General features: G+C 43.5%; 1 protein-coding gene across 1 annotated transcript in view; it reads right to left on the bottom strand.

Annotated features, from left to right (window-relative positions):
- The window catches only part of LOC145343701 (protein kinase C-binding protein NELL1-like), an 828548-nt gene that overhangs the window by 754866 nt on the left and 46994 nt on the right, over positions 1-26688 (bottom strand). The window contains exon 5 of the mRNA XM_080189909.1: positions 22988-23084. Coding sequence (XP_080046035.1) covers positions 22988-23084 — 97 coding nt within the window. The remainder of the gene's footprint in view (positions 1-22987; positions 23085-26688) is intronic.

A 26688-nucleotide genomic window follows, 5' to 3' on the forward strand; every position in this document is an offset into this window, starting at 1 on the left:
TCAAACAAGATTTCCCTTTCATAAATCCATGCTGAGTCTCCCCAGTCAAGTCTGTTTTCAAATGTCTAGGTATCACATCCTTTATAAATAAATTCAAGCATTTTCCCATCTACTGAAGTCAAACAAACAGATCTATAGTTCTCAGTTTTCTCTCTCCCTCCTTCTTAAATAGTTGCATTAAATTTACCAGCTTCCAGTCTGCAGGGATCTTTTCAGAATCTATACAATTTTGAAAGGTAATCACTAATGCATCCACTATTTCAATAGCTGCCTCCTCCATACTCTGCGATATAGTTCATCAGGTCCAGAGGATTCATCAACCTTCAATCCAATTAATCTTTTGAGCACCACCTCTTTATCAATATTCATTTCTTTCAAATTGTCATTTGGTAGTTCAAAACTTGAATATTGCAGAAAAAAGAGACATGTTATCAAAGCTTTTTATCTTGCCCTGAGCAGGAATACTTAATTTCTTTGAGATCCTTGTTTTTAAACAAGCCCTTTGATTCCCCGGTAGTTCTAGGAGATTTTCTGCATCTCCCTTCACAAAGACAGACCAAATGGGTGGGATTTTCCAGCCCCGACGCTGCTGGGTACCATTGGAGGCAGGGTGGGAAAATTTGGAGAGCCTTTAAAAGTCAACAGCTGTCCAGCTTTTCCCACCCTGCCCACAATGATGCCCGCCAGCATCGGGGCTGTAAAATCCCAGGCACAGTAGTTATTAAGTTTCTTGCCATTTTCTTATTCTCCATTATAAATTCTCCTGTCCCAGCATCTAATACAGCCACATTTGTACTTGTCAATCTTTCCTTTCTCACATGCTTAAAGATTTTTCAGTCCGTCTCTATCATAAAATCAGAGTCCCTACAGCACAGGAGGCGGCCATTTGGCCCATCGAGTCTACACCGACTCAATCTTACCCAGGCCCACACCCCCACTCGATCCCCATCACCCCTGATCCACCTTACCAACACACCTTGGAATGCTAAGGGGCAATTTAGCATGACCAATCCACCTAACCTGCACGTTCTCCCCATGTCTGCATGGGTTTCCTCCAGGTTCTCCAGTTTCCTCCCACAGTCCAAAGATCATAGAATCATAGAATCCCTACAGTGCAGAAAAGGCCATTTCACCCTTCAAGTCTGCACTGACTCTCTGGGCAGCACGGTGGCACAGTGGTTAGCACTACTGCCTCACAGCTCTAGGGACTCGGGTTCAATACCGGCCCTAGGTGACTGTCTCTTTGGAGTTTATACCTTCTTCTTGAGTCTGGATGGGTTTTCTCCTGTTTTCTCCCATGTCTAAATATGTGCAGGTTAGGTGGGTTGGCCATGCTCAATTACCCCTTAGTGTCCCAAGATGTGCAGGTTGGGTGGATTACCCATAGGAAATGTATGGATTTACAGGGATAGCATGGGGAAAAAGCCTGGGTCAGATATTCTGTCAGAGGGTTGGTGCAGACGCGAAGGGTCAAGTGACTTTTTCTGCATTGTAGGGATTCTATGATCTTTGGACTGTAAGAGGAAACCGGAGAACCTGGAGGAAACCCACGCAGACATGGGGAGAACGTGCAGACTCTGCACAGACAGTGACCCAAGGCTGGAACTGAACTGTGAGACAGCAGTGCTAATCACTGTGCCATTGTGCCACCCTCGAGTGTCTTGCTCACTTGCATTCATAGCCTCTTTTCTCTTTCTTTATCAGTTTTTTTGGTCCACCATTGCTGAATTCAAAATTGCTCCCAATCCTTTGGTTTACTACTCTTTCTGGCATCCTTATAAACAACCTGCTTTGATTAAATACAATTTTTAACTTCTCTCAATAACCATGGCTGATTCACCCACCTTGTTGACTGTGTCTTGGAGGAATGTATATTTGTTGGAGACCATACAATACCTCTTTAAACACTAGCCTTTTTTTATTATTAATTTGTGAGATATGGGAGTTACTGGCTGGCCAGCATTTGTTGCCCAAGGGTAGTTGAGAGTCAACCACATTGCTGTGGATCTGGAGTCACATATAGGCCAGACTGGATAAGGATGGTATATTTTCTTCCCTCAAGGACGCTAGTGAACCAGATGGGCTTTTCCAACAATCAACAACAGTTTCATGCTCATCAGTAGATTCTTAATTCCAGATATTTATTATTGAATTCAAATTCCACCACCTACCGTGGTGGGATTCGAACCCGGGTCCCCAGAACATTGGCAGAGTTTCTGGATTAATAGCCTAGCAATACTACCAATAGGCCATCAGCTCCCCTGGAGGTTAAATGCCATCAAATCTTTTTGGTGCATTTTCCGCAATCCACAATAGCCAACTTGCCCTTCATACTTTTATAGTTTCCTTTTTCTGATTTAAGGTGCTATTTATTGATTTATTATTGTCACATGTATTGGGATACAGTGAAAATTATTGTTTCTTGTGCACTGTTACAGACATATAAAATATACTGTTCATAGAGTACATACAGGAGAAGAAAAGGATAGGGTGCAGAATATAGTGTTACTGTTATCGATAGAGTGAAGAGAAAGATAGCTTTATATATGATAGGACTATTCAAAAGTCTGATGACAGCAGGGAAGAAGTTTCTCTTGAGTTGGTTGGTACTTGCTTTTTAGACTTCTGTATGTTTCCCGATGAAAGAAGGTAGAAAACAGTATGTTTCAGAATTTCATAGAATCTACTGTGCAGGAGGTGGCCATTTGGCCCATCAAGTCTGCGCCAACTAATTTCCCACCCAGGTCCAATTCTCTAATATTATTCCCTAAATATTTACCCCTCTAATCCCCCTGAAACTAAGGGGCAATTGAACATGGCCAATCAAACTAACCCACGCATCACTGGACTGTAGGAAGAAACCGGAGCACTCAGGGGAAACATACTCATGGAGAATGTGCAAAATCCATACAGATAGTGACCCAAATCAGGAATTGAACTTGAGTCCCTGGCACTGTGCGGCAAGAAGTCTCATAACACCAGGTTAAAGTCCAACAGGTTTATTTGATAGCAAAAGCCATTAGCTTTCAGAACGCTGCCCTTCGGCAGGTAAATGAGAGTTCCATTCACAAACAGGGCATATGAAGATACAAACTCAATTACAAAATTTGAGTTTGTGTCTTTATATGCCCCGTTTGTGAACAGAACTCCTCTGACGAAGGGGCAGCGCACTATGGATGGACAATAAATGCTCATTTTTGAAGGCTGGGTTAACACTACCTAAACCTCAATGTTTTGAGGCTGTTTGTGGGGTCAGCGCACAAGGGGTTAAAGCAGCACTTAGCTTTGCGAAACAAAATATCTGAAGCAGGCCGAAGCAAAGGATGAGGAACTGAGCAAATATGTGAAAGTCATTGTTCCATGTCTGGGGAGATGTTATTCTGGGCACCGTGTTGAGAGTACAAGTGATTAAAGAGTTTAAGTGGACCATATAACTATGGCAACAGGATGATTAATAGAGGTTGAGCTGGACTGAGTATCTTCCTGGCTCCATGTTGTTAATCTGATGCCACAATCACATGTCTTTTGTTGCCTTGAGATTTAGCAGCATGATATGTAGAGGTCAAAAGTAGAATGGGTGCAAGAGTTTTGAGTAAACAACTGTATTCTGTGATCATGATGAATTGTGAAGTGTTATATCCGTGTGTTTCCCCAAGCACAACAATGGCAATATGAACTGCCAGTTCTGTGAACGTCCAGGCCAATCCCATATTGGATTCTTCATGAGAGGACTCACGGAGATGAAATCATTCACAGTTTGGACATGCTTGAACAGGGAAGAGTCTCCCATGACCATAGTTCACGGAGTGAATTGCACAGTCAATAAGGGGTTGTGGAATTATACTGGAATAACTGGGAACGATGCGTCTGAGTACTCAGGTTTTATTGTGCGCAACTTGAGCACAATAAAAACCTGATGAACCCCGTGGTTGCTACATTTGATGTCTGTTGTTTGAAGTACAAAGCAATAGACCAGGAAAGCAAACCCAGCATTGGCTGTGTCCATGGTGCCTGCACCTTGTGAACAATTAACTTAATTTAGAAAAAGCTCATTGTCATCTTTCTCCCTGCTCCAGATCATAGTAACCTCGAAGCGAGTATAGAAATACTGAGGGGATGCACTGACCCGATCATTTTAAATACCCTCATGTGAATAAGGTACAGGAAACCAATACTGCTGAATTTATTTACTATTTATTAGTGTCGCACATAGGCTCATACTAACAGCGCAACAAAATCACTGTGATAATCCCCAAGTCACGCTCCAGCTTCTGGTTGGGTATACTGAGGGAGAATTTAGCATTGCCAATGCGCCAAACCAGCACATCATTCAGACTGCGGAAGGAAACTGGAGCATCCTGAGAAAGCCCAAACAGTCTAGGGGAGAACATACAGATTCTGCACAGACAGTGACCCAAGCTAAGAATCGAACTTGGGTCCTTAGCGCTGTGAGGCAGCAGTGCTAACAACTGTGCACCCCTCTCCCCTAAACTCCCGTAGATTGCCTTCCAAAATATGCATCTGCTTTTTCATCTTTCAGATGCCAAATAATCTTTCTGTGCATTTCTACAAACCAACGCTGGTCAATGCTTAAATGCATATTTAATAGATTCTCTGTCCACCAATTCAAGAAAGGAGTTCACTGTTCCATAGTCAATGGGTTGTGCCACCAAATGGAATGGTGGAGGAACAATCGCTCAAAATGTGGCTGGCCTCCACTGCTCTTCTGACCAGCAAAAAGCTTCACGTTCACCAGCTGGAAGTAACAGCCATTGCACAGTGCAACTATTGAAAAATGCCGAGAAAATATGGCTTGCAGGAGTGTGGGAAACTGTCTTTTGTGCTATTTGGCTGAGTGTGTGGGCAAGTGCATGGCAGATACAGTATAATGTGGTTAAATGTGAGGTTATCCAATTCGGTAGCAACAACAGGAAGGCAGATTATTATTTGAATGGGTGTAAATTGAGAGAAATGGATATTCAGCAAGACTTTGGTATCCTCATGCATCAGTTGCTGAAAGGAAGTGCACAGATACAGCAGGCAGTAAGGAATGCAAATGGTGAATGTCGGCTTTCACAGCAAGAGGATTTGAGTATAAGGATAGGAATGTTTTACTGCAATTATATATGGTGTTGGTAAGACCACACCTGGAGTATTATGTGCAATTTTGGTGTCCTTATCTGAGAAGAGATGTTTTCGCCATAGAGGGAATTTTGCAAAGGTTTACCTGGCTGATTCCTGGGATGGCAGGTCTGTCATATGAGGAGAGATTAAGTCGGTTAGGATTGTATTCATTGGAATTTAGAAGAGTGAGAGGGGATCTCATAGAAACTTATAAAATTCTAACAGGACTAGACAATGTAGATTCAGAAAGAATGCTCCCAATGGTGGGGGAGTCCAGAACTAGGGGTCATAGTTTGAGAATGAAGGGTAAACCTTTTAGAACTGAGGTAAGGAGAAATTTCTTCACCCAGAGAGTGGTGAATGTGTGGAATTCACGACCACAGAATGTAGTTGAGGCCAAAACGTTGTCAGATTTCAAGAAGAAATGATATACAGTTCTTGGGGTTAAATGGATCAAGGGATACGGGGGATGGAAGGATCAGGATATTGAATTTGATGAATAGCCATGATCAAAATGAATGGTGAAGCAGGCCTACTCCTGCTTCTAGTTTCTAGTTTTCTATGTTTCTAAAATTGCATCACTAATCATAGTGGTACAGTGATTAGCACTGTTGCCTCAACACCAGGGGCACAGGCTCAATTCCTGGCTTTGGTCATTGTCTATGTGGGGTTTGCACATTCTCCCCATGCCGGCATGGGTTTCCTCTGGGTGCTCCGGTTTCCTCCCTCAGTCCAAAGATGTGCTGGTTAGATGCATTGGCCATATTACATTGCCCCTTAGTGTCGGGGGACTAGCTAAGGTAAACACATGGGGTTATTGGGATAGGGTCTGGGTGGGGTTGTGGTTGGTGCAGACTTGGTCATCCAACTAGCCTCCCTCTGCACTGTAGGGTTCTATGATAACTCCCTGGGGTTGACAGCATCTTATACTTTCCTTGTTAACTGATGTCACACCGCACATTTTACTGTGAACGCTAGTTGCTCCAGTATGAACACAACGCAGAGGGATTTCTCCTTGCATACTGAATCGGAACAGAGGAGAACACAAAGATAAGGCTGAAAGTTACCAAAGTTGCAGAGCGCAGCCAGACATCCTGATGTCACCAACAAAAACAAGCCAAGTGTCTGTATCACATGTCACTGTAGCACACAGTAGGAGGATTCATGATATGGAAATGTTAGTATAATTCCTCAATTGAATGCAATTTGTAAGTCTTCAAACCTGTTTTATTTCCAATTCCTTGATTATGCATGGCAGTGACAGACATGTTCAAATAAAGCTGGGTAATATATTCATCCCAACCAGCTTGATCTGAAATTCAGTGGCGATGGCTAATTTCTCCTATAACACACCAATACTCTGACAGATGGGTTAAAGAGCTGACAGTTGGTATGCACAATAGTCACTTCTGAACACTAGCCTCCTAATTCCTACTGCTTGCTTGCCAACCAGCTGCAGTTATTTAGCAGTCTTGGTACAGCTTCCCACCCTGTTAATTTTTCTCTAGTAAGCAGTGCCTGAGATCTGAATTTCATCCCATTTTCATTCCTCTTCGGGGTTTTCTACCTCATTTCTTTGTAGCTTCCTTGGTTTCATTTTGCAGAGCTTGCCAGTGCAAGTTGCGGAATCAATAATCACAGAATCCCTATAAGTACTGCATCCACAGAACTGAAACAACTTTTTATAAACCCACCCCTGCAAGATATGGCATTATACAGCTACTTCTAAATTGTAAACATGTGATGATGTTGTGCCTTTAAGAAATGCATTTTTCTTATGTTTCTTGTATGGGGTATATTTAAAATTCAGCTCTGTTTTACATGCTACAGATATGTCTCGGAAAGCAGGCAGCTCAAACGTTGAGAAAACAGGATAATGACTGATTGTAGCTAATGATGTGTTTGTCTGAACAGAGTTAATGTGTTTGTTTATTTAGTTTTTCCCCTGGGGTTTCAGAGTCAGCTTTTGATTAGGTTGATTGACAAAGTAATGCGCTTCAGAAGAAGAGCTAAAATTACATGGAAAAGCAAGCAGTTATTGCTAGGCTCTGAAAGAAGCAAGAGATATTTCCCTCTCTATCTCTCTGGAGGTTGCTGTTTGGGACCTGCTCGGAGAAATAGGTCTCTCTTTGTCTTGCTGTCCCTCCAGAGATACTTTGGAGGCTCGAAGTCTGGCAGCCCAAGTACAAGCATGTAAGCCTGTGTTGTTAACTGACTTTAAAGAGTTTAAGTCTATAAGAGGAATATTACTTAAATTGAAAATGATAGATAGCTTAGCATTTAAGAATTGAACCTTGTCATGTTTGCTTATTTTAATTGGTAAACATTAAGTTAATTCATTCATTATAATTAAACTGTATGTTAAATAAAGTTTGTTTTGATGTAAGCTTCCTATTGTGTTAATAGAATCACACCTAGAGTGAAACACCTTATCCGCACATTAATGCCAAAATAGAAGAACTGTTGGGCTCTAGTCGAGCTTCTTAACAGGGGAAGCGATGGTACTGTCGCTGGACTATCAATACAAAAACCCAGCTAATATTCTGGGGACCAGAGTTCGAATCCCACCATGGCAGATGGTGGAATTTGAATTCTATGAAAAATACCTAGAATTAAGGATCTACTGATGACCATGAAACTATTGTCGATTGTCAGAAAAATCCATCTGGTTCACTAATGCCCTTTAGGGAAGGAAACCTGCCACTCTTACCTGGTCTGGCCTACATGTGGTTCCAGAGCCACAGCAATGTGGTTGACTTTCAACTACCCTCTGAACAAGGGCAACCAGGGATGGGCAATAAATATTGGCCAACCAGCTACATGCATGTCTCACAAATGAATTAAAAAAAAACATATTTTGGGGTTTCTGATTCATTCCTCAATAAAAGCAACTACTTAAAAAATTGTGACACACATTCTTGGATGAAATTCTTCCCATTATTTCCTCCTACATTTTTTGTACACTAATAATGAGCCCTAGAATAAAAAAACAAGATTTTACTAACATGCAAAGTTACGAATTAAGAGGATTAGGCCAATCAAGGCTGCTCCACCATTTGATAAGGCCGTGGCTAATCTGATTGTGACCTCAGTTCCACTTTCCTGTCTACCATCTATACCATATGACAGCCACTGTTCCACCCATATCTTGCATCAAGTTGATCTTTCTCCACACCCTAGCTATGAGTGTAACACTGCATTCTGCACACACTCATTTCCATCTCTATGAACAGTGTGCTTTGTCTGTATAGTGCGCAAGAAACAATGCTTTTTACTGTATACATGTGACAATAATAAATCAAATCAAAAATCATCATGGTTTCATGGGGCGGCATGGTGGCACAGAGGTTAGCACTGCTGCCACACAGCACCAGGAACCCGGGTTCAATTCCGGTCTCGGGTCATCGTCTGTGTGGAATTTGCACATTCTCCCCGTGTCTGTGTGGGTTCCCTCTCAGTCCAAAGATGTGTGGATTAGGTTAATTGGCCATACTAAATTGACCCTAGTGTCAGGGGATTAGCAGGGTAAATCTATGTGGGGTTACGGGAATAGGCCCTAGGATTGTGGTTGGTGCAAGCCCTTTTGGCCAATGGCCTTCTTCTACACTGTAGGGATTCTATGATCAAAAGATTCTTAATTTCAGATATTTTTTATTGAATTCAAATTCCACCATCTGCCATGGTTGGATTCGACCCAGGTTCCCAGTATATTAGTTGAGTTTCTGGATGAATAGTCTAGCATTAACACCACTAAGCCATCGCCTCCCCAATCATGCTAGCATAATGATACAACATTTATGTTTTGCCAAGTGGTATTATAGCTTCTAAACTCCAATGGATACAACTTTCCATATAAAATGACCCCTTTATCCCTGTAATTAATCAAGTGAACCTTCCCTGAATAGATTTCAATGGCATTATATTCTTTCTCATGGAAGGACACCAGAATTGTACACAGCTTTACACTGGGATTAAAAACTCACAAGATGATGTTCAGGTATCATTTAGGTACATAATTGGGCTACAATGAACAAAATGTGCACCAAGATAGTGGTTATACCTAGATAGTAAATAATTGATGAGAGGGATACACTTACACTTTTGTAAGTGGGCGGCACAGTGGTTAGCACTGCTGCCTCACAGCGCCAGGGACCCAGGTTCATTCTTGGCTTGGGGGGAGTCACTGTCTATGTGGAGTCTGCACGTTCTCCCTAGCTCTTTGTGGGTTTTCTCTGACTACTCTGGTTTCCTCCCACAGTCTGAAAGACGTGGTTAGACGCATTGACCCGAACAGGCACTGGAGTGTGGTGACTAGAGGAATTTCACTTCAAAATTGTTGCATTGTTAATGTAAGCCTACACGTGATGCTACTAAATGAATTTTACTTTACATCAATCGTTACATTCCTGCGGTTTAATTTGATTCATTCTTAATTTCTCTTCTGGAGACCCAAGTCTATATTTAAATGATATTCAGTCGTTCATTTTTTTCTTAAACTAACGTCATACTTGCGTTGTGTGGTAAGAGATCTCCCCGATCCACTTATCACACAGATAGATCTTTAAAAATCAGGTTTTAAAACTGAGTTCCGCCAAAATATTTATGGATTCACTGTGGGAAATGGTTAAAGAACAAATTACTCCTAAATCGAAGCATCACTTCCCATTCCCACACTTCCCAACCCCCTCAGACATTTCCCAGCATTTTTCTGCGCAGACCATCAGGTTGGGAAATGCGTGTGGGTTGCAATGGTGACATTAGCACACGTGTTATTTGTGACATTCAAAAGGTTAACAATGAGATGCTTGTGCATTTGCGACAGAAAAAAAAAGATGAGTGCTATGCAATTTAGTGTTTGTTTGTTAAAGGGGAAAGGATCACCATTGACTGCTGCTGGGAGAAGTACATTTGCTGTTCTAAGGGGGTATGGGCGCACAGTGATTATGTTACTGGATGAGTCATAGTAATCATAAAATCCCTACAGTGCAGAAGGAAGACCCTCAGCCCATAGAGTCTGCACCAACCATAATTTCACCCAGACCCATAGGCCCACGTTTTTACCTCACTAAAGTCCCCCTGACACCAAGGGGCAATTTAACATGGCCGATCAACCTAACCTGCACTTTTTTGGACTATGGGAGGAAACCGGAGCATCCAAAGGAAACCCACGCAAACATGGGGAGAATCCTAATCACACTATCCGTGATTAAAGTCTAGTTGCTTGGTAGCACAGGATTTGAGCTTGCCGAAAAGAAAAGAGGCACGCTGTCAAAGCTTTGGCTCTGCTAAATTGCCCCTTAGTGTCAGGGGGATTAGTTTAGGGGTTGGGATTATGCATGGGGTTGTGGGGATAGGGCCTGGGTGGGATTGTGGTTGGTGCAGACTCGATGGGCCGAATGACCTCCTTCTGCACTGTAGGGATTTTATGTAAGAAAGGGGGGATAAAAATGGAGGAAAGGGTGAGGGGGAGGAGAAAAATAAAAAGACAGACAAAAAAGAAGAAATAAAAAGGTAGCAAACAGTTAAAAATTAAATTAAAACAAAGGGGTCACGGTGGAGTAGAGCTAATCATCTGAAGTTGTTGAATTCGATGTTGAGATTGGAAGGCTGCAATGTGCCGAGCCAGAAAGTGAGATGCTGTTCCTCCAGTTTGCATTGAGCTTTTCCCACACAATGGCTGGAATTTTGCTGGCACGCCTGCCCCGACTCCATTGGCCTTGGGCGGGATCTTAGGAAACTTGGGCGGATGTGTCAATAAAATTCCATCCAATGTGTTGGACATCTTCTAGGCTTTACTGATAATGCTGTGGACCCAATATCTCAACTAATAACCATGTTTCTTTGAGACTCTTTCATAGTTAAACTGGCTGGCATTGCTCACAATTCAGACCACACACAGAGCCAACTGAGGTATGGCTGGCCCCCCCGGGAAGGGGTCACAAGTTCAGGCACTATGGCTCAGCGAGATCTGAAGCACCATGCAAAGATAATTTGACCTACCAAGCAATCCAACTCTGACGCTCACCCTCTAATTCATTCTTATTTGGATGTGTTTATTTTAATTAGAAGTAACGGTGCGTACTATAAGCTCAAAGTCATGCTCGAATCGAGTGCATACAGAGAGGAAAAAAAACACTTTTGTTTGAGCGCTTCAGAAGCAAACACGCAAACAACATTGGCAAAAGGGAGGACGTGACAGACAGCAGGCAAATGCAAGATGTAGACTCAATTAGAAACAAATCCCCTTGGCTGCATCGGGCTTTGATAGACAATAAGCCCAGGAAGACTTCAATGAAAATAAATGTAAACATTTGTCAAATGCCATCATTGATAAGTGGCGTCCGATGCTAGTCAGGTAGGCAGCAAACCAGGTGTCCTTAATATTGAAGTAAAAATGCTTCCTAATTTTCGTCAGATATCAGAGCGCATTTCTAATTTGATGTCATGCATAAATTACAACAGTTTTGCATATTTAATATCGCTTTTTATCTATGACCTTAAACATATGGTAACCATCTGTGGGAGTACCGGAGCCAGCCTCACTATAAGTAACAGCTGCTTGAAGAACAATATTATCATCAATTTTCGTTCTAACTGACAGCTGAGTTAGCACAATTAGTTGCAGATTCCAGGTAGAAATCTTTTGTCCTGACACATTTTTTTTAAGTTGTAGATTATAGTAATTGGCTATTTTTGCACTGCACTGGTTCCCTCTGCAAGAGGTGTGCAACAAATGTTTCCACAATACTTTTATCATCAGTGGGAGTGCCAGAGCAAGGCTCAGTGTAAATAACAGCTGTTTCAAAGAACAATATCATCATCAATTTCCTTTAACTGACAGCTTGGCTACCACAATTAGGTACAGATCTCAGGTAGAAATAATGTCGGTTTGACACCTATTGAATTGTGAATTATAGACATTGGCGAGACCCAGGAGGGCGTTGTTTCCCTGTGAAGGGTTGGCCATTTCAGATTGAGGAGGAATTTCTTTGTACAGAGGGCGGCACAGCGATTAGCATTGCTGCCTCACAGCACCAGGGATCCAGGTTCAGTTCCGGCCTCAGCTGACTGTGTGGAGTTTGCATGTTCTCTCCATGTCTGCGTGGGTTTCCTCCAGGTGCTCCAGTTTCCTCCCACAATCCAGTGATGGGCAGGTTAGGTTGATTGGCCATGCGCAATTGCCCCTTAGTGTCAGGTGGACTAGTAGGGTAACGGGGATAGGGCTAGGGATTGTTGTCGATGTGGGCTCGATGGGCCAAATGGCCTATTTCTGCATTGTACAGATTCTACACTATGCTATTCTATTGTGTATCTTCAGCATTCCCTACCTCAGAGTGCTATGTTTGCTCAGACATTAAGCTTATTCAAGGTTGAGATAAGTATACTCAAGGTTCAGATCAATAGATTCTTCAACTCAAAGGGATACAGGGGATCAGGCATGAGAACGGAGCTGAGCTCAAAGATCAGGCATGATCTTATTGAAGAAGGGGGCAGGTTAAATAGGCATGTTGTTTATTTCTACTCCAACTTCTTAAGCTTCTGTGTTGAACCCAACTGAATCCTCTCCAAGAGATAATGCACTAATTGTTTCCATAATACTCTTAATAAAGCCTGTTCTGACAGAGGAAAGAGAAAAGGAATGAAATTCACAGCCAATGAAATATTTATAAACTGTAGGGAAACACAATCACAACAACAACCAATTAATTCTGTTTGTGTGCTGACCAGATCTCTCGAGCTCTGAGTAATGCCTTGGGGTCTTTATGTTCACATGGGATGCTAACATAATAACAAATACAGAGGAATTCACTTCTGACCATGAGCATTCCCTCAGTTCAGCATCCTTCGTTTAAATCATGTACTCAGCTTTCTGTAGTGGGATTTTCATACACAACCTTCCAACTTTAAGGTAAGTATGCTACAAAAGAACAAAGAACAAAGAACAAAGAACAAGGAACGGTACAGCACAGGATCAGGCCCTTCGGCCCTCCAAGCCCACGCTGATCATGAATAAAACAATTTCAAAGCAAAGTCTGAAATTTTGAAGTAATATTCTTGATTTCCGTGCTTGAGTCTGGGCGAAATCTCGAGTCCACGCTCGCCATCATAACAGGCATGAGCCTGCTTTGCATGCATTTTGATATAATTAAATACCACCCTCCCCTTCCCCTCCACTGTTTCGTGACCCCCTGCCATATCTTCACCATGCCATGTCAATGCAGTTTACAACAGGTCCACCAGATTTGAACCGGTCGTGGGGGTCTCCCCGGACTGTAATGATCAAATATAGACCCCCTGGGGAGAGGGGCATGGCCAGGCAGTGGCCTGGAAATGGCTTCTGGCACCACCCCTTGGCACAAGTCAGCACAGCCAAGTTGGCACTGGTAGTACCAGCCTGGCAATGCCAACCTGGAAGTGCTCCAACTGTGGGGGGAAGGGGGGGAGGGGGGGAGGTAGCTGAACAGCCAGGCATTGGCCCGTATGATGGTGTGAAACACAACTCCTTGATTTTTTTTAAGCAGAATGTTGTAAGATCTAGAGAGAAAACCGATCGGTTTCTCTGGTGAGAGACACACCGATTTTCTTGCCACAAACAACATTGCCAATTTTTGGTCAGGTTTCACCCTCTACGTCCACGTAAGTGTTTACACCACCTGGATTCAGAGTTTAATGCATCTAGGCATACAGCTTGATACAGGTAGCAGATCACATCCTGCTTCATAAGGGAGACAAAAAAAAGTTTCAAAAGTTGCTATTCGAGGAGAGCTTCCATTCACAGCATGATTGCTATTTCCAAATAATCTGCTGGAATATTTCAAATAAACAGCTCACTGAGTCAGAGAGTCATTGAGATTTACAACATGGAAACAGGCCCTTCAGTCCGACTTGTCCATGCTGCCCTTTTTATTCAACCACTAAGCTAGTCACAATTGCCCGCATTTGGCCATATCCCTCTATAGTCATCTTACCCATGTAACTGTCTAAATGCTTTTTAAAAGACAAAATTGTACCCGCCTCTACTACTACCTCTGGCAGCTTGTTCCAGACACTCACCATCCTGTGTGATACTAATTGCCCCTCTGGACACTTCTGTATCTCTCCCCTCTCACCTTAAACCTATGCCCTCTAGTTTTAGACTCCCCTACCTTTGGGAAAAGATATTGACTTTCTAGCTGATCTATGCCCTCATTATTTTGTGGACGTCTATAAGAGTATCCGTCCTCAAATCAATTCATCAGATGTTAAGCTGTCTTGCTGATGCTGTTGACAGTATTTCTCTTAATCAGGCTCGCCATATACCAGTGAGCAGGATTCAATCTGACCAACATCACAACAATAACCAATTAATTCTGTTGGTGTGCTGACCAGGAGATCTCTTGAGCTCTCTGAGTAAGGCCTTGGGGTCTTTATGTTCTCATGGGATGCTAACATAATACCAAATGCAAAGGAATTCACTTCTGACCATTGGCATTCCCTCAGTTCAGCGTTCTTTAAATCATGTACTCAGCTTTCCATAGTGGAATTTTCATACACAACCTTCCAACTTTAAAGTAAGAATGCTACAAAAGAACAAGGAACAGGCCCTTCTGCCCTCCAAGCCCATGCTGATCACGAATAAAACAATTTCAAAACAAAGTCCAGAATCTTGAAGTAATATTCATGACTTCCGTGCTTGACTCTGGGTGAAATCTTGAGTCCACGCTTGCCATCATAACAGGCATGAGCCTGCTTTGCTTGCATTTTGATATAATTAAATTGATATAATGTAGTTAAGAAGTGGGTTGGGGAGACCGTAGAATCAGGAAGGCAGGCAGGGGGTTGGAGCGCACACCACTTTGCCAATTCTCCCATTCAGTCAGAGATATGGGCGGCCCATTGACCTGCAGGCCAATTAAGAGGAACAGTTATTACCTGAAAATCATTCAGGTAATAACTGCACAAAATGTAAATGAAAAAATGTGATGATAGATTCTGGCTTTATGTTTTACAGTACAAAAACAAAATACTTAAGCATGTTCATGATGAGTCCTCAAATCTAGTTCACAGACAGTAATAAGTACACATCTAAGCACTAGATTATCTTCTACAGCAAGTATGTTCATGTTCAACCAATGCAATCTGACAGTCCATTGGTGTGTCACTTAATTGCCTCATCCCAGCACTCTACCAACAGCTAGGACAAGGCAGTGGTATTATTGCTGGACTAGTAATCAAGAGACCCAGAGTAATACTCTGGAGACCTGGACTCAAATTCCACCTCTAGAATATAAACTCAGTAAAATGTCTGGAATTAAAAAGTCTACTGACGACCATGAAAGCATTGTCAAATGTTGTAAAAATCCACCTGGTTCACTGATGTCCTGTAGAAAAGGGAAGCTGCCGGCCTCATCCGGTCTGGCCTACATATAACTCCAGACCCACAGCAATGTGTCTGACATTTAAATACAAGGTGTGTAGAAGCCGGCGTTGGACTGGGGTAAACACAGTAAGAAGTCTCACAACACCAGGTTAAAGTCCAACAGGTTTATTTGGTAGCACAACCCACTAGCTATCAGAGTACTACTCCTTCGTCAGTGAGTGGGAGGTCTCCCTGTCACCTGGCGAAGGAGCAGCACTCCGAAAGCCAGTGGTGTTTACTACCAAATAACCTATCGGACTATAACCTGGTGTTGAGACTTTTTACTGTATTTAAATACAACTCAATTGTGTTCAATCTCAACGAAGAAAACACAAAAGGAGTGAAACTGGACAGACTGCCCAACATTAACCAAGGCACCAGGAATGACAACAGCAAACCCAGGCCTGTCAACCCTGCAGAGTTCTCCTTATTAACGTCTGGGGTCTTGTGCAAAAATTGGGAGAGCTCTTTCACAGACTAGTCAAACAACAGGCTGGCATAGCCATACACACGGAATATACCACAGATAATGTCCCAGACACCACCATCACCATTCCAGAGTATGTCCTGTCCCACCAACAGGATGGTCCCAGCAGAGGGGATGGCTCAGTGGCATGCAGTTGGGAGGGGTTGCCCTGGGAATCATCAACATTGATTCTAGACCCATGGCATTAGGTCAAATATGGGAAATTCAGCATGTGAGCTATGACTTTCACCAACTTCTATAGATGTACTAGAACAAATTCTTTCTGGTTGCATCACAGCTTGGTATGGGCTCCTGCTCTGCCCAAGACTGCAAGGAACTACAAAGGGTTATGAATGAAGCCCAGTCCATCACGCAAACCAGCCTCCCATCCATTGACTCTGTCTATACTTCAAGCTGCCTCAGAAAAGCAGCCAGCAGAATTAAGGACCCCAAGGACCTCATTCTCTCTTCCACCTTCTTCCGTTGGGAAAAAGATACAAAAGTCTGAGGCTACGAACCGACCAACTGAAGAACAGCTTCTTCCCATCTGCCATCAGACTTTTGATTGGACCTACCTGCACTAAGTTGATCTTTATCTATGCCCCAGCTATGACTGTAACACTACATTCTGCACTCTCTCGTTTCCTTCTCTATAAATGATATGCTTTAGCTGTATAGCATACAAGAAACAATACTTTTCACTTTATATACAAATACATGTGACAATAATAAATCAAATCAAATCCTTTTGATTATCATGTACTCAGATGATGAATCAGTACTCCTCTATGTTGAACACTTGGAGGAAGCACAAAGTGGCAAGGGCACAGAATGTACTCTGGGCAGGACTTCAATGTCCATCACCAAGAGCGGCTCAGTAATACCACCATACACCGAGCTGGTCGGGTCCTAAAGGAGATAGCTGCTAAACTGGGATTGCAGTTGGTGGAGGGCGAACCAACAAGAGGGAAAAACAAACTTGAATTCATCCTCACCAAACTGCCTGCCACAGCTGCATCTGTCCATAAGAGTATCGGTAGGAGTGACCACCACACAGTCCTTGTGGAGACCAAGTCCCATCTTCACATTGACGATACCCTCCATTGTATTGTGTGGCACTAACAACCGTGCTAAATGGGATAGACTTTGAACAGGCCTAGCAGCTCAAAACTGGGCATCCATGAAGCACTGTGAGCTATTAGATACAGCAGAATCATACTCAACCACAATCTGCAGCCTAATGTTTATTACCACCAAACCAGGGACTCAATCCTGTCCAATGAAGAGTGCAGGAGGACATGCCAGGAGCAGCACTATGCATACCTAAAAATGAGATCTCAACCCAGTGAAACTACAACACAGGACTACTTGCATACCAAACAACATAAGCAGCAAACAATGAACAGAGCTAAGCAACTCTATAACAAACGGATCAGATCTAAGCTTTGCTGTCCTGCCATATCTAGTTGCGAAAGGTGATGGACAATTAAGCAATTCACTGGAAGAGGTTTCACAAATATCCCCATCCTCAATGATGCAGGAGCCTAAGAGTCCAAAAATGTGTGGGTTAGGTTGCTTGGCCACGCTAAAAAAATTGCCCTTAGTGTCCTGAGATGCACAGTTAAGGGGGATTAGTAGGTAAATACATAGGGATATAGGGGTAGGGCCTGGGTGGGATTGTGGTTGGTGCAGACTCGATGGGCCGAATGGCCTCTTTCTGGACTGTAGGTTTTCTATGTTTCTACATTTCACATCAATGCAAAAGATAAGGCTGAAGACTTCCCAACATTGTTCAGCTAGAAGTGCCAAACGGATGATCCATCTCAGCCTCCTCTGGAGGTCCCCAGCATCACCGATATCAGTCTTCAGCCAATATGATTCAGTCCAAGCACCATCAAGAAATAGCCAATGGCACTGAGTGCTGTAAAGGCAATGGGCCCTGACAGTATTCTAGCAATAGTCCTGAAGGCTTGTGCTCCAGAACTTGCCGCTCCCCTAGCCAAGCTGTTCCAGTACAGTCACAGCTACAATACTGGCATCTACCCGGCAATGTGGAAAATTGCCCAGGTAAGTCCTGTACAGAAGAAACTGGACTATCCAATCTGACCAATCACTGCCCCATCAGTCCATTCTCTCTCATCAATAAAGTAATGGAATGGGTCTTCAGCAGTGCTATCAAGCAGCACCTACTCAGCAATAATCTGCTCACCGATGCTCAGTTTGGGTCCCTCCAGGATCACTCAGCTCCCAATCTTATTACAGCCTTGGGTCAAAAATGGACAAATCTTACTGAAACCGATAAGACCCTAAGGGAACTCTCAACTGCCCTCCAGCAACTAGGAATGGGCAATAAATGAATAAAAACTGTGCAGGAGACTGAGGCTTGGGAGATGATTTGTTGCTACCACATGAGTTGGTTAAGACAGTTAGCTTAGAGGCATTTAAGTAGAATGTAGATAAACAGGTGAAGGAAGAAGGGATAGAAGAATTGATATGGTGGAGTGAATTAAGGTGCTAGGAGGCTTTTGTTGGGCATAAACCCTGGCTTAGACTTGTTGGGCTGTATTGTCTGTTTCTATGCTGTAAATATCTATATTCAAGAGGCGGCTGGATATAGCACTTGGGGCAAATGGGGTCAAAGGTTATGGGGAAAAAGCAGGATTAGGCTACTGAATGGGACAATCAGCCATGAATGGCGGAGCAGGTGCGAAGGGCCAAATGGCCTCCTCCTGCTCCTGTCTTCCATGTTTCTATGTGATAAATTGAGGCTCAAGCTCACGGGGCCTCTGGTCAGTTCCTGGTCCGATCGTCAGGAGAAAAATGCAAGAGAAAAATTGTCTCTCACAAGACGACAAATTAAATTCTTCATCTCGCTCCAGGATTGCACTGCACATGAACCAATCATACAGTGATACATGAAACAAGCTGCAAGGTTTACAACCCCAGCCACATCTCCCCTGGAAATGTTGGTTGTCATGGCCACCCAGCAGCACATTGCAAGGAAAAAGAAAGCAGGATTCCAAAAATGGGAAGGAGAGCAGAAACATGATTAACTCTAAAATGTTATAAATACATGAATTCTGAGAGTAGGTCACGCTACCTACCTACTCAAGCAGTGGTTACGTGCTATTGCAAGTTGACAGCATCAAAGGATGTTAGAACAGCGGTAATGCACTGTGCTAGCAATCTCCAGGCTGAAAGTTTAAACCACACCACGGCAAGTGGGAAAATTCAATTCATTACATCTGTCAGCTTGTGAAAGGCTGGTGGTTTCCTGCAACTATCCACTCACTCAGCAAACGTCCCTCAGGAAAGAAAAAGCTCTACATTTCCTCTGTGTGAGCACATTAGCCGCTAATAGCATCTCAAGTGAATATGGCAAAGGTAAACTTTCCCTCCATGTCTTGCCCGAGCTTCCCACAGTCTTTGGCTCATCCAAACAGACCAACATCTCTCCTCCATCATCCAACTGGGTGAGACCGTGCTCACCTGGTTCCATTCTTACACATCTAGAGTCATAGAACAATAAAACGTGGGAACAGGCCCATCAGCCCAGCCAGTCCATGCTGACGATAGTGCCCTCCCAGCTAGTCCCAAGTGCTCTAATCCTTTCCCATCCATGTATTTATTTCAGGGTGGCACAGTGGTCAGCACTGCTGTCTCAAAGAGCCAGGGATTTGGGTTCGATTCCGGCCTTGGGTGACTGTCTGTGTGGAGTTTGCACCTTCTCCCTGTGTTTGTGTGGGTTTCCTCCCACTTCCTCTTGTAAATTTGGTGGATTGGCCATGCTAAATCACCCCTTTCCATCCCAAGATGTGTAGATTAGGTGGATTAGCCATGCCAAATTGGCTCTTAGTGTCCAAAGATGTGCAAATTAGATGGATTGGCCATGCTAAATTAGCCCTTGGTGTCCAAAAATGTGCAGGTTAGATGGGTTTGCCATGCTAAAATGGCCCTGTGTGTCCCAAGATGTGTGGGTTAAGTGGATTAGCCATGATAAATGCACAGGGTTACAGGGATTTGGGGGGAACGGTGTCTGTAAGATGCTCTTTTAGGGAGTAGATGCAGACTTGAAGGGCCTACTTTTGCATTGTGGGGATGTTTTTGATTCTACAATTCTATTCAGCAACAGCCAGAGGATCAGCTGTAAAGGCTCCTTGCTCCACACCTTTATCTCTGGTGTCCCCCAAGGATCTATCTTGCTTCTCTCCAGCCATTGATCTACTTGTCATGCCTGGGAGACCATCATCCAGAAACGCAGCAATAATCTTCACGTGTGCATTGAAGGCTTCCATCTCGATTTCAGTGTCATCCTTCTCAACCTCTCTACAGTTGCTAAATTACCACTATGTATTTGACATCCAGTGCTGGGGGAGCAGAAACTTCCTCCAATTAAATATTGGGAAAACCGAAGCCATTGTCTTCAGTTACTACTACAAATTCTGCTCCTTGGTCACCAACTTAACTGCTTGGTACCATGTTTGACATTTGACTCCGAGATTAGCTTCCTACCACATATCCTCACCATTGTGATGGCTGCCTATTTCCACACCAACCAACTCTGTCCCTATATCAGCTCATTTCCACTGAAACCTTCATCCATGTCAAGATAACACAGGACTATTTCTGTGCACACCTGGCCAATTTCCAACATTCAGCCCTCCATAAACCTGGGGTTATCCAACACACTGCTGTTCATATCGAGTCGCATCCACTCAGCCGCCATTGTACTCGTTGGCTACCCATTAAGCAACAGTAGGTTGGCACAGTGGTTAGCACCGCTGCTTCAAGCACCAGGGACCCGAGTTCAATTCCAGCCTCAAGTCACTGTACGTTTGCCATGTGTGTTCTCCCCATGTCTACGTGTGTTTCCTCGGGTGCTCCAATTTCCTCCCGCACTCCAAAGATGTGCAGGTTAGGTGGATTGACCATGCTAAATTTCCCCTTAATGGCCCAAGATGTGTAGGTTAGGGTGATTAGTTGGGTAAATACTTGGGGTTACGGGGAATAGGTCTGGTTGGGATTGCCCCTTGGTGTCAGGGGGATTACGTAGGGTTACAAGGATAGGGCTTAGTTGGGATAGTTGTCAGTGCAGGTTCGATGGGCTGAATGGTCTCCTTCTGCACTGTAGGGATTCTTTGACCTCAATTTTATAACACTCATCTTCATTTCCAATTCCCGCCCCCATGGTCATGCCCCTCCCTATCTCTATATCCTCCTCCAGATGGTGGTGTAGTGGAAGATTGATAATCCAGTTTATAAGACAGCTGGTGGAATTTAAATGCAATGAATAAATCTGGAGTATATAGCTGGTCTCAGCAATCATGAGCATAAAATTATCATTGCTGGAGAAACCCACTTACTTCACCAATGTCCTTTTGGCAAGAAATCATGGAATCCTACAGTGCAGAAAAAAGCCATTCAGCCCATCAAGTCTGCATCAGTCACCATCCCTCCCAGGCCCTATTCCCAAAATCTCATGCAATTATCCTAACTAGTCTCCCCAAAGCTAAGGGGCAATTTAGCACGGCCAATCTACCTAACCTGCACGTCTTTCAGACTACTGGGGGAAAACTGGAGCACCCAAAGGAAACCCACACAGACACGGGGAGAATGTGCAAACTCCACACAGACAGTGACCCAAGCCAGGAATGAACCCGGGTGCCTGGCACGAGGCAGCAGTACTAACCAATGTGCCACCCCTTAATCTGTTGCCCTTGCATGGTCTAGCCTACATGGGACTCCAGATCCAATGTGGTTGACTCTTAACAGCCTTCTGAAATGGCCCTAGTTCAAGGGCAATTAGGGATGGGCAACAAATGCTGGCCCAGCCAGTGATGCAAACATCATGAAAGAAGGCAGAAACATTATTGTTTATTCTGAGGGGAATTGGTTATAAATGTAGGGAGGTAATATTTCAGTTGTACAGGACACTGGTGAGACCACATCTGGAGTCTTGTGTTCAGTAATTGTCTCCTTATTTAAGGGAAGATGTTAAGGCATTCATAGCAGATCAAAGAAGGTTTAGAATCATAGAATCATGGAATCCCTGCAGTGCAGAAGTGGCCATTTGGCCCATTGAGTCTACATCAACTCTGATTCCTCCCTAACCTGCACATCTAGGGGCAATTTAGTATTGCCAATATACCTAACCAGCACATCTTTCACGTTGTGGGAGGAAACCAGAGCACCTGGAGTAGGGTGCTGGAGGGAAGAAGGTGCAGACTCCATACAGAGTGACCTGAGGCCAGAATCAAACCCACGTGCCTGGAGTTGTGAGGCAGCAGTGGTAACCACTGCACCACCATGGGCCACCCCAATTTTAACCTGGGTTAAACTGCAATTTCTAAATTGAAGTTGAGATGTTAGCAGCTTTCCTGTTAGCAGCCTTCTCACACACTCCCATTGTGCAATTTTGTGATGTTTCACCCACATCATTCACACCCATTAACCGACACAAGCGCAGCGCCAAGACGCCAGATTAGAGCATGTTTTCTCACCAGCAGAAAGACTTGGTGAGCATGCATACACTTCCCTCACTCCCTCCCCCAACTAATCAGCGTCTTCTATTTTTGAGTGTACTGCAATTGTAAGAGACACGGGAAAGCAATTGCACAATAATGACAGCAAATAATATAGCACCAGAAAAAAAAAATCATGACACCAGATAAATTGCTTTCTGTTTCAGAATTCATCTCTCAATTTCCAATTACATTATTTTGGACGATAATATTTCTGCTGATTATCCAAATGGTAAACATAGTTTTAAACCAAGAGAACAGCCACATGAACATTTGCAATAATTGCCATGAAATATTATGACATGTGGAATAAACAGAACTTTAATCAACTAACTACCAGCATTCAGCATCTTAACACTGGCGTTTTAATACATTTTACACTGCTGTACTGCCACCGAAGTATGTAAATAGACTTCAGAATTCCACTGCAAGGCAGTTACTTAGCTCAATTAAATTAGTTCCATTCCAACTGCTTACCTTAAATAGCCCATGTCGACTGTTCCGTTGACCGAGCCACAAGCTGATTCCTGGACTGAAATTAGTCTGCGGAGGGTCAATGACACGTTCGTAAATCCTATGGAAAAGAGCACACCTTTCGCTCAGTTCAAAGGTTTTAACAAAAAACAAAGAATAAAGAAAAGTACAGCACAGGAACAGGCCCTTCAGCCCTCCATGTCTACACCAATCACAGTGCCTGCCTAACTAAAACCGTATGCACATAGAGTCCATATCCTTCCACTCCCATCCTATTCACATATTTGTCTAGGTGACCCTTAAGTGCCACTTTGGTACCTGCTCCCATCACCTCTCCGGGCAGCGCCTTCCAGACATTCACCACCCTCTGTGAAAGAAACTTGCCTCGCGCATCTCCTCTAAATACTTTCTCACACACCTTAAACCTACGTCCCCTACTTTGACTTTTCTAGCCTAGGAAAGAGCATCTGACTATTCACTCTGTCAATGTCACTCATCATAACAAATCACCTTATAGCAATAAATTGTCGAGCGATTAATATTGCACATTAACAAGTGAATGAATGACAAGACCTTTTTTTTCACGCATTTCAATAGGACTATTCAGTATGGAAGCTCTACCATCTCAATCAATCTTTCTTCCCCCAACAAAGAAAAAACTTTATCCATTTTTCATGGCTGCTCAAATATAACCACTCTTCAGCCAGAGTGCAGGTGAGTAGATGAAGGGATTCTTTCAATACTTCAAAGGTTTTCTATAAGTTAAATTTTTGAGTAAAATTCATCCACAGGTTCAAGATACTGGGTGGGATTCTCCACCTCCGCTGCCAGTGAGAATGGAGAATTTGGTGCTCAAGCAAATCTCCATTTACAGCAGTGGGACTGGAGAATCCCAGACGTGGATGAGGTCAGAGGTTTCTGGAGACCTTTGGGGGGGGGGCGGGGGGGAGCGAGTTGGGGGACGGTGGTGTTGTGGTATTTTATTGATGAACTAGTAATCAAGAAACCCAGGGTAAATCTCTGGGGACCCGGGTTTGAAGCCCAGCATGGCAGATAGTGAAATTTGAAAATCAATAAAAATCTGTAATTAAAAGTCTAACGATGAACATGAAATCATTGCCAATTGTCATAAAAACTCGTCTGGTTCACTAACGTCCTTTAGGGGAAGAAATCTGTCGTCCATACCTGGTCTGGCCTCCGGGCCCATAAGCAATGTAATTTACTCTTAACTGCCTTCTGAAACAGCCTGGCAAGCCATTCAGTTCAAAGGCAATTAGGGATAGGCAACAAATTCTGGCCCAGCCAGTGACATCTACGTTCTGTGAATTGATGTCTAATTTTTCAAAATTCAGAAAGCAGGTCAAATGGGATGAAGGAGTATAATATCAAGGGTAGGACTCTTAGCAGTGTAGAGGATCAGAAGGATCTTGGGGTCCGGGTCCATAGGACTCTTAAATCAGCCTCGCAAGTAGAGGATGTGGTTAAGAAGGCGTACGGTGTACTGGCCTTCATCTATCGAGGGATTGAGTTTAGGAGTCAGGAGATAATGTTGCAGCTTTATAAGACCTTTGTCAGACGCCACTTGGAGTACTGTGCTCAGTTCTGGTTGCCTCATTACAGGAGGGATGTGGAAGCTATTGAAAGGGCGCATAGGATGTTGCCTGGATTTGGTGGCATGCCTTATGAGGATAGGTTGAGGGAGCTCGGTCTTTTCTCCTTGGAAGAGTCAAAGGATGAGAGGTGACCTGATAGAGGTGCATAAGATGTTGAGAGGTATTGATCGGGTGGATTCTCAGAGGCCTTTTCCCAGGGCTGAAATGGTTGCTACGAGAGGACACAGGTTTAAGGTGATGGGGAGTAGGTACAGAGGAGATGTCGGGGTAGGTTTTTCGCTCATGGGTGGTGGGTGAGTAGAATTGGCTGCCATCAGTGGTGGTGGAGGCAAATTCGATAGGGTCTTTTAAGAGACTTCTGGGTGAGTATATGGAACTTAATAGGATTGAGGGTTATAGGTAAGCCTACTAGGTAGCAATATGATCAGCACAACTTGTGGGCCGAAGGGCCTGTTTGTGCTGTAGTTTTTCTATGTTCTACTTCAGAAACCTTTTCCAGACTAAACTATATCTATTCTTTAAAAAGAATAGTCTCGATTCATCATCAACAGGCAACATAAATCTTTTAATCAGATACAGCGGCACAGTGGTTAGCACTGCTGCCTCACAGCGCCGGGAACCTGGGCTCTATTCCTGGCTTGGGTGACTGTCTGCGTGGAACTGCACATTCTTCCTGTGTCTGCATGGGTTTCCTCCAGGTGCCCCAGTTTCCTCCCACAGTCCGAAAGATGTGCTGGTTAGATGTAGTCGCTATGCTAAATTCTCCCTCAGTGTACCCAAACAGGCACCACAGTGTGGCAGCTAGGGGATTTTCACAGTAACTTCACGCAGTGTTAATGCAAGTCAACTTGTGACTCAAATAAGTAAATAGCAGAGGACAATGAGGATCTAATCAACCAGAGCAACAAAAGCAAAATACTGTGGATAAAGAAAATCTGAAATAAAAATTGAAATTGCTGGATACATTCAGCAGTTCTAAGAGCATTATGAAGAGGGAAACAAGAGTTACATTTCAAGTTGATAGTCTTTCATTATGATTGACTTTCAATGATAAATCCATTGCAACCTCCCAGCTTTAATATAACATAGAACAGTACAGCACAGGAGCAGGCCCTTCGGCCCTCGTTGTGCTGAACATGACTCCAAATTAAACTAATCCCTTCTGCCTGCCCTTGGTCCATATCCCTCTAGTCCTTGCATATTCATATGCTTATCAAAAAGCCCTTTAAACACCCCTACAGCACCTGCCTCCATCACTATCCCTGGTAGTGTGTTCCAGACACCTACCATTCGCTACCTAAAAAACATGCCCCTCACATCTCCTTTGAACTTTCCCCCCCTCTCATCCTAAGTGCATGTCCCCCAGCGTTAGACAGTTCAACTCTGGGTAAAAGATTCTGTTAACCCTCTCAATTTTATCGACTTTTATCAGGTCTCCCCTCACCACTCCAGAGAAAACAACCCAAGATTGCCCTGCCTCACTTTATAGCTCATACCCTGTAATCCAGGCAGCATCCTGGCAAACCTCTTTTGCACCCTCTCTAAAGGCTCCCCAACCTTCATATAATGTGGCAACTCGAATTGAACGCTACACTCTAAGTTCAGCCTAAACAAAGTTTTTTTTAAAGCTGCAGCACGACATCTGACGACCACATTACTGTGAAGCTGGAGTCATATAAGAGGTCAGACTGGTAAAAGAACATTTCCGATACGGTAGGGTATTGGTGAATTAGCCAGATTTTTTACATCAATCTCATAACTCACTTCACTGGTACTAAAAAGTAAACTCAAATTCAACTCTCGCTGCTGAGTTTATTAGCATGTAACTCTGATTTACTAGTGCAATAAGATCGCCAACACACAATCAGTCCATTATTTCTGGAAGAGATCTCAGTTATTCTCAATACTCTTGTAAAATGTTCTGAAGGCCATCAGTTGTTAAGTATCTTTCACTACTTAATCCCAAGGATAGATAGTACACATTCTGCGTGGGAATAGAGACCTGAGCAATACTTATTCACCGTTCTTTGCACAAACATATGCCAAGGTAACCCACAAGGCTTAACTAATTGAGCACAGCATGCTCTGACA

Source organism: Carcharhinus amblyrhynchos, chromosome 6 (genome assembly GCF_965287045.1).
Source record: "Carcharhinus amblyrhynchos chromosome 6, sCarAmb.v2.hapA, whole genome shotgun sequence".
Classification (NCBI taxonomy): Eukaryota; Metazoa; Chordata; class Chondrichthyes; order Carcharhiniformes; family Carcharhinidae; genus Carcharhinus; species Carcharhinus amblyrhynchos.